The sequence below is a fragment of the Euphorbia lathyris genome, chromosome 2, assembly GCF_963576675.1.
Source record: "Euphorbia lathyris chromosome 2, ddEupLath1.1, whole genome shotgun sequence".
NCBI lineage: Eukaryota > Viridiplantae > Streptophyta > Magnoliopsida > Malpighiales > Euphorbiaceae > Euphorbia > Euphorbia lathyris.
Window position 1 is genome coordinate 114,867,946 of NC_088911.1, and position 11,875 is coordinate 114,879,820.

General features: G+C 35.5%; 1 protein-coding gene across 9 annotated transcripts; it reads right to left on the bottom strand.

Moving 5' to 3' along the window:
- Positions 1–7,640: 7,640 nt before the first annotated feature.
- LOC136219569 (auxin-responsive protein IAA8-like) lies at positions 7,641–11,490 on the bottom strand. 9 transcript variants are annotated; one of them, XR_010684192.1, is made up of 9 exons: positions 11,150–11,490; positions 10,928–11,059; positions 10,371–10,465; positions 10,163–10,207; positions 9,115–9,318; positions 8,769–8,995; positions 8,512–8,653; positions 8,235–8,382; positions 7,641–8,161 (listed from the first exon to the last, which is right to left on the bottom strand). XR_010684192.1 is itself a non-coding variant. In XM_066007019.1 (5 exons), the coding sequence occupies exons 3-5, from the start codon at positions 8,869–8,871 to the stop codon at positions 8,186–8,188; spliced, it is 249 nt and encodes an 82-aa protein (XP_065863091.1). In that variant the 5' UTR covers positions 8,872–8,995; positions 9,115–11,059; positions 11,150–11,490; the 3' UTR covers positions 7,641–8,185. The 9 variants fall into 9 exon arrangements, 1 of the variants encoding a protein (XP_065863091.1); XR_010684189.1 differs by having other exon boundaries at positions 10,776–11,059; XR_010684193.1 differs by adding an exon at positions 10,776–10,825 and having other exon boundaries at positions 9,115–10,465.
- Positions 11,491–11,875: the final 385 nt, after the last annotated feature.

Genomic DNA, 11,875 nt, shown 5'->3' on the forward strand with positions numbered 1-11,875 from the left:
ATTTCTACATAGCGCCAGTGAAAGCCCAAAAAAGAAGGGTCAAGTTTTGGCGCTCACTTAAAAAAAAAAATACACATCCAAAACCCCTTTTATTTTAGGAATTCCACAATAGAAGCCCTAAATCTTCTTAAAACAAAATTGATTCTCCTTTCTCTCCCCTCTAAAGCTATTCTGATTTTTTTTATGTGAAACCTAGATCAGATTTTAATGGGTTAAGGGAACTCTACAAATTCTCATCAATCTGAAGTCATCTGCAATCGATACAAAAGAGGTAAGTACTCTCTTTATGGTTTTGCAACTGAGATTTCTTTTGAATGAGTTTTGGGTGAATGTTTGAAATGAGTTTTGGGTAAATGTTTGAAATGGGTTTTGGATCGCTTTGCAACTGAGATTTCTTTTGAATGAGTTTTGGGTGAATGTTTGAATAGGTTTTGGGTGAATTTCTAGTTTCATCTGTTACTTGCAATTGATGTATTAAGAGATAATCCATATTAGCCTAAAAGCTTAACTCTGTTTCCTATTCAGACAGATTAGTATACCTGGTAAACATAAAAAGCTAATCCATATTATTAGGACTTTTAATAGCTAATTTAAGAGATGATTTTCATGTTATTTGTAGCAAGCTATAATGGTTGAAATTAACTCTCATTTAGGTATAACTGATGTAGAGTTACCCAGATTGGAGCAATAGATTTTTAGCTTTCCATTTTCCCCTAAAATTGTAACCTCAGTACACCGTACAAAGTAAGTGTAGAAGTAGGCAGGTTGAAAGCATTAAGAAAATGTGAAATAAAGTCTGTCATTGTGTTTTTATCTGCAATATGTTTTTACTGCAATGTTATTAACCTAACTGAAATTGAAAAGAGATGAAGAGAAAGATATTTTTGTATATATGAAATCGAGAGGATTACAGTATTTATAGACAAACAATTACAATTAATACTGAAGTTTACTTTCTATGTCTAAAGACTCTAATACCCTTTGTCTATATTACACTATTATAGACAACCTCTGTCTATATTACACTATTATAGACAATGGTATATATATATATATATATATATATATATATATATATATATATATATATATATATATATTCTAACAGCCTCCCCTCAAGTTGAGATACTCTGAATTTCAACTTGCATAACCATAATCTGCATAAGTGTACAACTGCATCTTATGCAAAGCTGTGGCCATCTGAGGTCCTGTCAACGGCTTTGTCAGTAAATCAGCAATTTGTTGAGAAGAACTCACATAAGGAGTACTAATAAACTCTGACTCCATATGCTGTCTGACTATATGACAATCTATTTCAACATGTTTCATTTGCTCATGAAATACTGGATTAGCTGCTATGTGAATGGCCGCTTGGTTATCACAATATAAGGGAATAGGCAACTGTGGTTGATACCTGAATTCAGATAATAAGTATGACAACCATTTAAGTTCGCAAGATGTTGTGGACATAGCCCTGTACTCTGCTTCAGCAGAGCTTTTGCTGACCGTTCCTTGCTTTTTGGACTTCCAAGACACCAAATTTTTCCCTATAAAAACACAGTATCCTGTTACTGACTTACGTGTGATTTTGCACCTTCCCCAATCTGAATCACAGTATGCCTCCATGTTTCGCAAATCAGCTGCCACACCATAGAACAAACCAACATTAATTGAATTCTTCAAATATTTCACCACATGTATTGCGGTCTCCATATGTATTATTGTTGGATTGCTCATATACTGACTCAATTGTTGTGTAGCAAAGGAAATATCAGGCCTTGTGAATCCAAGGTAAAGCAACCTGCCAACCATTCTTCTGTATCTCTCTGGTTCAGTGTATAGTGGAGAACCTTCATCAAGTTTAACACCTGATGCAAAAGGACTGGTTACACTATGAGCTTCTGTCAATCCAGCATCCTTTATCAAATCCCTAATGTACTTTGATTGAGAGATAAGCAAACCTTTATCTGATCTTGCTAGTTCTATACCCAAAAAATACTTGGCTTCTCCCATATCTTTTATAGTGAATGACTCATCCAAAGCTCTTTTAGTTTCTGCAATCAATTCCATTGATGTACCAGTTATAAGTACATCATCAACATATACGATTAATGCAAGGAAGTGACCATCTGTTGTTCTTTTAGTAAATAGACAATAATCATGTATGGATTTCACATATCCCAATTGAATCAACTTGTTTGTGAAAGCTTTATTCCATTGCCTTCCAGCCTGCTTAAGTCCATATAAGGACTTTTCCAGTTTGCAAACCATGCCCTGACTATCATATCATGATGGTGCTTCCATGTATAATTCCTCCTCAATTAATCCATGCAAGTAAGCATTATTAATGTCTATCTGCTGGATTGGCCAATTGTTGGCCATAGCAACTGCAAGAAAAACTCTCACTGTGGTTACTTTAGTAACAGGAGAGTAACTATCATGATAATCCACTCCATACGTTTGGTTATAACCACGAGCCACAAGTTTGGCTTTATACCTAGAAACACTTCCATCAGGAGCATATTTTACTTTGAAAATCCATCTGGAAGTGATAGTTGTCTTTCCTGAAGGTAGATGCACTAGCTTCCAAGTTTTGTTCCTTTCCAAGGCTTCAATTTCTTCAGACATAGCTTTCTCCTATTTAGGATTCCCTTTAGCTTCATTATAATTCTTTGGCTCATATTCTTTATTTAATTCTGCCATATAAGCTGTATGCTCTTGACTGTACAAAAGGGAACTGCTTCCTTCATGAGAAATCTGATTAATCACGAAATCTCTCATCCATCCTGGTTTGGTCGGCTGTTGATGAGGCCTGTTGCCTGCAATTGAAGGTAACAAGGGTGCAGGAGCATCAACTGTTGTCTCTGTAGGCAAAGTTGAAGTTGAATCACCAATAAGAGATGTGTCTGTCAAATGATTATCTGCAGTAAGGACTTCAACTTCTTCATCATCCGATGGAATTGACCTGAAAATGTTATTAAAATCCTCATTGCCATTATGAGAATTAGCAACTTCCTGCAAATTGTGTTGGTTAGTTGCATAAGGAAAAACATTTTCAAGAAATTTGACATCTCTTGAGGTACACAATTGCTGTGTAATTGTATTGTACATTTTCCACCCCTTTTGACCAGCTGAATAACCCAGATATATACTCAGATTCGATCTGTCGTCAAACTTACCCCTCTTAGGGTTGACATTTAAAACATACCATGCACATCAAAAAATTCTCAAATCTGTGTAATTTGGTACCTTATTATATAGCACTTCATACGGGGTCTTCCATTTCAACACTTTAGTAGGAGACACATTTAACAGCACTGTGGCATGAAGCATTGCTTCCCCCTAGAACCTGATAGGCAGTGAACCTTCCTTCAATAATGCCCTTGCAACATTTGTCAAACTCCTGTGTCTGCGCTCCATAACTCCATTTTGCTGCGGAGTGTAAACGCAAGTTTTCTGATGTTCTATTCCATATTTCTGAAGAATTGATTGAGTGTTAGTTCCAATAAATTCTGTCCCATTATCCGTTCTTATACATTTCACCTCCATTTGAAATTGTGTTTTGACCAAGATTAAGAAATTTTCTAACAAGCTGGCTACCTGATCCTTATGTTTGAATAGAATAGTCCAGGTTACTCTGCTAAAGTCATCAACTATTGTCAACATGTATCGATCTCCACTCAAAGAAGTCTTCTTGTAAGGACCCCAACAATCTAAATGTAGCAAATAAAAAACTTTTATTGATTTAATAGAGTTATTACAAAAAGGTTGTCTGACTTGTTTAGCTCTTAAACAAACATCACACTGACTAAATTGCTGAGAGTTAGGACAGTGAAATACATGTGACAATTTATCTGAAGCCATATGGCCAAGTCTTCTATGCCACAAGAACACATCAGAACAATCTTCTTTTGCAGATAAAACTGTAAACTTATTGCTAAGCATACTATTCGGACTAGACAAATTCATTATTACATCTTTATTGAAGGATTCAGCATTCAAGTATTATAAACCATTCTTTATTATGCCCACTGCGATGATTTCCTCACATTTCAGGTCCTGCAAAACACAATATTCAGCCCAGAATTTCACTGTAATGTGTTGATCTTTCAACAATCTACCAACTGACATCAAATTTTGCTTAAAATTGGGAACATATAGAACATTATGCAATTGCAAATTCTTCTGAAATAACACCTCTCCCCTGAAACTGACTAAATGTACTTCTCCTGTTGGTAGGAAAATCCTTTTTGTGTTTGTCAACTTGGTAACATTAGTCATTATGCCTAAATTTGAGGTCATATGTGTAGTAGCACCTGAATCTATTATCCATTCAGCATATATTTTAGAATTTCGAACTGAATTATTACCTGCACAAGCACCAGCAAAACCAACAAATGCAGAAAATTCCTGGTCTGATTGTTTTCCTTTGATGGCTCTCTGAACCTCCCTTTGCATTACCTCCAATTTTTGCAACATTTCCTGCATTGAATCTTTCCTGCATGCCTCACTATCATCAAAATCATAGTTAGATAAAGGAGTTTCGAGTTCAGAAGATGGTTCTTGTGTCATATTTGCTTGGTGTTTGGCTGGTCCGGTTATCCTCTTTCCTTTGAACCAATCTGGATATCCTTTAATCCTGAAACAATCTTGACGCTCATGTCCTTCTTTTCTGCAATAAGTACAAACCTTATCCGATTTGTTCTTAGCCTGATAGCCGTTTTTTCCACTATTATAACCAGTATTATATCCTTGTTTTCTACCACCAGCAGACATATTAACAAACTCCACAATATTGTTATTTGTGCTTCCACTTCTTTGTTTCTCAATTCGTGAAAGAATTGAAAATGCCTTATTAACAGGAGGTAATGGTTCCATGATCAAGATTTGATCTCTAACATGATCAAACTCAGCATTTAATCCAGACAAAAATTGCATCAATTGTTCATCCTCAATCTATGTTTGAGCAAGTTTCGTTGACTCTCCACAAGTGCAATTTTCAATAGGCTTCAATATTGCATATTCATCCCACATCATTTTCATCTTATTAAAAAAATCTACTAAAGACATACCTCCTTGAGTCGAACTGCAAATCTCCTTGCGAAGTTGAAAAATAAGAGGACCATTACTTTCTCCATACCTTTGCTCTATCTCCTTCCACAATCATTGAGCAGATTTTGCATAAATGAAGACTGCAGCCAATTCTTTGGTGAGAGAATTCAAGATCCAGGAGAAGACCATATCATCTGTTTCTTTCCACTTCAAATGTGCATCTGAGGTTCGATCTGCTGGTTCATTGTTCTTCATGATGAAATTTGTCTTGCGTTTTGCACTAATGTCAAGCAACAATGCTCTCTTCCACAGATTATAATTCTTTCTATCAAGAATTATATTAACGATCATCAAAGCAGGATTGTCATTGCTCTGGTTGTTTGATGAATTACCAGATGTATTCATCGTTGATTATGAATTAGGAATATTACGATTTGAATCGTGATTGAAATCTGGATCTGAGTTGCGATCGGGATTGCTTGATTCAGAATCACGATCAGAATTTCTTGATTCAGAATCGCTTGATTCTGATTCAACCTCTTCAAAACTTGAATTCACTATATCAGCGTACGATCTGTACTGTTGTTTCTTTCTTCTCATCCTCCGATCATCTCAATTTCCAGTCGCCGGAATTTGGAATCCACCACCCAGCTCTGATACCATATTAACCTAACTGAAATTGAAAAGAGATGAAGAGAAAGATATTTTTGTATATATGAAATCGAGAGGATTACAATATTTATAGACAAACAATTACAATTAATACTGAAGTTTACTTTCTATGTCTAAAGACTCTAATACCCTTTGTCTATATTACACTATTATAGACAACCTCTGTCTATATTACACTATTATAGACAATGGTATATATATATTCTAACAAATGTTCATTATTGAATAATGTTCATTAGGTTGTAGTTGTAATTAAGGTGTATGATTGAGTTCCTAATTACAGTGTGGAGAAGTGGTTAAAGGAAATGAAATTATTAAGTTGTAATTTGGCTTGCAAAAGTTGGAGAGCTATTAATCTAAAGACCAAATTCCTAAATTTGTAAAATCACTTAAATTGCAAACTCAAATGATTTTCAAGGATCATTGTTATAATTTGGCATTTTGGTTAAACTACTATTATATCTTTTAGCAGTTGTTCTATTTAGCAAAAAAAAAAAATCATGGGAAAATTGTTCTATTAAATTTTTTAATTTGTATTTTATTTTCAATGATTCAATTTATGGAGGCTTCATGAGGGAAATCTACCCTGCACACCTAATATGCTCATTCTTCCATTATCACAAGCTCAACTGTAGGAGCACTTGAAGAATTATTATACACAACATATACACTGGTATGTTTCATCCATGTTTAGTCTGAGACTATCGATTTTAGGTTTTCTGTGTTCATTATGTGTTTGTCTTTAACTACTGATGTAGTGGTTAAGTAAGCAGTTCAATTTTGTTTAGTTATTTTCTTTTCCTTGCTTTTAATGTGTTGTTTATGAGATTAATTTTGTATTAGTTTTCTAATTATAATGCTTATATGTTAGTTTTTTTTAACAACATTGAGGTTAGTGATGGTTTGGTTTAGGAAGCTTACGGAATTAGAGTAAGCAAAATAGTACTGGTCTGGCGTGTAATAGGTTAGTGATGGTTTAGGTGTTTAGTTGGGGGGGGGGGGGGGGGGGGGGATCTTTGGCTCTATTTGACATACAAAGAATTGGAGGTAGCATTCTACTGATGTGAAATCATGGACTGGTTTCTTCAGCCCTTTTTCTATTTGTTAGTGTTCTATATGATCGATATAAGACTCGACTTAACTCTTTGATCAAGGGCTGCAGCAGTACATCAAGTTTGGATGTGTGTGAACCTCCTCTTTTTTTCAAAATTAAGTAATAAAATTCAGAAGTCAACACATTCTCCACAAGCAAACCAGCAATTCATCTGTTGCTTCATGAAAAACGGCCAACAAACCATGGAAATTCTGCCACACATACTCTCAAATGTCAAATTAAAAATCCTCTGATCGTACGATGTTTCAGAATTTTTTCTTGCTTACACCAGCTTGCTAGCACTAGTACAAAAATGGTCATTGGCAACCGTTTTTTTTGGCCTTAGGCAACGGTTTTTAGACCGTTGCCAAAGTAAGCGATGCCAATACTTGGCAACGGTTTTGAGAACCGTTGCTAAAACTTTAACTTTTGGCAACGGTTTTTTAACAGAAACCGTTGCTAATAACGACTCCAACAAGCGTGTCTGTAATGCCAATGGCGTCGGTTTTTCTTGTAAAACCGCTGCGAAAGGTAAACTCTATGGAAATGGTTTTGTAAAACAACTGTTGCCAATAACCGATGGCATCAGTTTTTCTTGTAAACCCGATGCCAAAGATAAGCACATTGGCAACGGTTTCATACTAACAACCGTTGCCAAAAATCAATGGCATCTGTTTTTTTATTATAAAACCGATGCCAAAGGTAAGACCTTTGGCAATATGGTTCTTTTATTCAATATTAATTTTTTAATAAATTATAATTTGTAATATAAATTTATATATATATAGGTAAAACATCTATAGAATATTCAAATGAACCCAAGTGCATTAAAAACTACATTTTTTTATAAACATAAAAAAATTACATTTCGCTGACAATCAAGTTTGTCCACAAGAAGTACATTTAAACAAAAATCAAGATTGAAAGGTGAGTCACAATGCTTTATACGAGTGTATCCATCTTTCCTTAAATAAGTTAAAGTTACTTCACCTCTCACTCACCAATAATCTGCACAAGAACATATTCCTCCTTTAAAATGATGGAACCCATTCTGGTCTCTCACAATCAACTCTCGTTCATAAACCTTCGAAATCAGCCCAATAATTCTCTCTTCCTTATTCTGAGCAATCCTTATGATGCGTGTACCAGTCCTTTGTCTAACAACTTGAGTAAGATGGGCTATTGCAGTATAAACTTCCTCTAATTCCCTATAATACAAATCAGCAACCCTGCCCAAATTATTTCTTCATACAACATCTTGTATCTCCTCTTTCTTCTTGAGTTGGTGAATTTCATCAATCATCCCTTTCTTCTTGTACTTCACCATTAGAGGCTGAAGCTTGCCTGTCAAATCATCAAGTTCTTTTATTACCTGAAATATCATCAACAAATTCAAAGTGAGACGAATACTACTTACTTCAATAAGGAGAAGAGCATGAAGTTTAAGCTCAATTTTCTTCACTTTCAAGGTATCAATTTCTTTTATGTCCTTGAGCTGTTCTAATGGTAGCTTAGAACAGTAACCTTAGCTTGAGGACCACCTTGTACAAAAACGAACGTACAATCTGAACCAGGTTTTAAGACCTTTAGCCATTGAGGAAGCTCATATGTATTCTTGATGATAAAAGAATCATCTTTATCAACACATAAACTATTTGATGATAAAAGAATTAGCATATGTAGTGAAAACTTACTTCCATTGTACATCTCCAACAAACATCCAGTCACCATCTTTATCCTCATAGGTAATCACATATTCGGATCCATTCAGAAGATCTCTCAATTTACTTTCGCTCTTCTTTTCCCTCTCAGGAGCTCCATGAGATCCACATTGACCTGGTGTTAACATGAAAAAATTGATAACCATGAAGACACTGTATGATTGATACCATTGGGCTTTTATACTTTACCAAAAAATTACCATGTCATAGAGCATGCAGGAATTGCTTACCTATAGTAAAACAGCTGAACATTTTCTCAAGAGCACAAGAAAGTTCTTGATAAGTAGAGCAAGTTCTCAGATCTACCTTTCTCAAATAAGGAGCACCATCCATGCTGACCTTGACGAAAAGAGCACCAGGACCTGGCTTTCCATCAACTTCATCATTATTTTTTGAAGTTGTAGCCAATGTTTTTTTCCTAAATGACTTAATTGGAGGCCAACCAACAACTTGTGCCCTGCCAAACGGAAAGTTGCAAACATGGTTGTTATTATGAGCTATCCTATCACGCTGAAGTGGTCAACAGCTCCCTCCCTCTCTCTCTATCTCTACCTATCTCTAGTGATTTGAACTTACTTGGCAGCAGGAGCATTGCCAACTGAAGAGCAATCTGACAAACCCAGATAGTTACGTTCCTTTAAAGCACAACCATTCTGAGAAGCGGAGGGGGGCCTTCCTCCTCAACACCAAAACGAGGTGGAGACATCACACAGCTTCACAAGTTAATCTCTCTTAACTGCTTAGAAAAATCCAACACAAAGTCAAAATTGACTTCCTTACCTACACCCAATTGTTCAAAAGTACAATTAAAAGTCAGAAGAAACGTAGATATTTAATCTACACAGTAATGAAACTCGCTCAAAAGCATGAAAAATCATGTTCAAGAATACCAATAAATATAACACAGCTACAAAGATAATCCAATCATCGGATTATCAAAAACGTAAACTAATTCACAAAAGAGAGAAATTCTAAGCAATTTTTGTAACTGGTTTCTTCTTCAACAGCCAGAATTAACGCGACAAAAAAAATGTTTCGAAAAACCACAAAATTGTTTCTTCAAATCCCCCAATTTTAAGACTGGCCATCAATATCATCAGTAGAAGAAAAAAAACAGGGGGTTTAATGGTCTGCCCCACCGGGTCGGGTCAATAAATAGATGATAATAAATACAAGTTTATGTCATTATAGGTTCCATAAAAACGGTGGTCAAATGCGTTACAGCATACTTTCATTTCTTCGTTTCTTTCTTTTCCTCCTATGAAATTTCTTCATCAGCTTTAGATCAACCAAAAACAGAACAGATTCAAAAACAAAAACAAACACAAAAAAGAAAAAATACAAATGCACGAACTATAGCAATATTCATTTAAAATGAATGGAAAACAAAAATATAAAAGGCAATCACACTCCATACTCCCAATTTTTTTCCTAAAGGCAAAAAGAAACAAAGAAGAAGAAGAAACTAACATACATTTAGCACAGAGAAAAGCAGCACCAAGATCTCAGCATAAATAACACATATATGAAGAAAAAAGGCAATCACACTCCATAAAACATGTTATCAATGGCTACACATAATTCCTGTTTAGGATAAATTCTGCTTCACCATTTACAAATTTACCTAACACAAACAGCTGGGGAAACTCTCCAGGAGTTAGATGTGCTACTGCAAATACAACAGCACTAATTAGGGCAGAAATTGGCATAGGTACCTTGCATATAGTGAATTTCCGATCATGGGTGCATCAGTTTAAAGCATAACCAAAAGTCTTTTCTTTTTGAAACACATAAAAGAAATGCTTATTTCCAGAAACTATGCAGAAGCATACCATTTTGTCAAAGACGTTATAAAAATCCTCGAAATAGAGTTTCCTCCATAATTGGTGGAGCAAGGACACCAGTGATGCCTAACAAGCAAGCAGTGCTACAACAAAACCATATGATTAGCCATGAGAAGAGGCTCTGCTGTTTGATAGAGAAGGGGATTGAGTTCATCTCAATTTCTTTCTATCTTTGTTCTATATGTTCACCTAGATATTTCATTATCAATGAGTACCTTATGCGTTTGTTTTTTAGCCAATACTCTGGAATATTGATTCTCTATTATGTTCAATTCTCAAATTAAAAGATGGAAAGAAATATAACACCTTACGAGACCAGCATCTTAAAATGCCTACTGCTTAGGCATCTTGACAATCATTATATACTTGAGAAATGGAAATCCTACTTCTTACCTGATACTTGAAGATTCGATTAGAGGAAGAAGCCGAACAAGAGAATCAGTCTACTCAGAATGTTACGTAAGTATTAAGGCCAAATTGCAGCAAATATCAATTCCCTACTTCAGATAAAAAAAAAGTTTGTTAGATTAATGAAAGATAAGAACCTTATTTTCTCTTGGACATTTTCACAAACAGTTGGGTCTCATCTACAAAAGGGCTATTAAATGGGGCTTCTAACATGGTCATGATCGGTGCTTTCACTGGGTTTGCTTCATTCCCGAACCCTTTTCCGACACCTGAAAAGCAGCAGACCAGTAAAAAGGGGATAGGCTTTTGCGCCATAGCAGATTCTAAACGAAGCATTGAGATGAAGCGCAGGGACATACTTATCAGCGTTGTTGGTGACGAAAGAAGAGGCAAAGCGTGAGAACTCATGGTGAAGATCTTGGAGGCGGACTTGGCTCTTACATGGAGCTGTTTTGCATCGAAGAAGATGAGCAGACAGTAATCAGTAAGTGTGTGGATCTTTAGTTGAGGTTAGGAAGCGAGAGACTTTGTGATCGTCTAGGTGGAGGTTAGGTTAAATGAAACTGATGAACATGAGATCGGCGATGAACTATTCCGGCTGAGAAATAATGGAGTCCGCGAGGGAGATGAATAGGAGAGGTGTTAGGAGAAGTGACGAGGTCTTTAGGGAGAGCACCATTTTTGGGCGACTCCTCACAGGTTTAGGGTTGAAGAGAAGTTTTAAGTTTAAAGTACTAGGGTCTGTTTTAATAAACCGATGCTAATGGAAAATCATTGGGGTCGGGTTGTTTAACAAAACCGACCCTAATGACAATATATTAGCAACAGTTTTTTTAAAACCGATTTTAATTAAGGGTCATTAGAGTCGGTTTTAAAAAAACCATTCCAATGAAAAGCAATGGGATCGGTTGTGTCACAAAACCATTGCCAGTAAGTAAATTTTAAGGTCGGTTTTTTTATAAACCGTGGCCAATAAGTAATTTTTAGGGTCGGTTTTTTAAAACAACCGACTCTAAAGACTTTTGGTATCGGTTTTTTATACAAAATGTTGCCAATAAGTGATTTTTGGGGTCGGTTTTTTAAAA

Excerpts from the sequence above, each read along its gene's own strand:
- LOC136219569 (XM_066007019.1), bottom strand. The coding sequence starts at position 8,871 with ATGGATGGTGCTCCTTATTTGAGAAAGGTAGATCTGAGAACTTGCTCT. Across the intron at positions 8,654-8,768 it reads GTTCAGCTGTTTTACTATAG|GTCAATGTGGATCTCATGGA; the intron begins GTAAGCAATTCC and ends TGTTAACACCAG.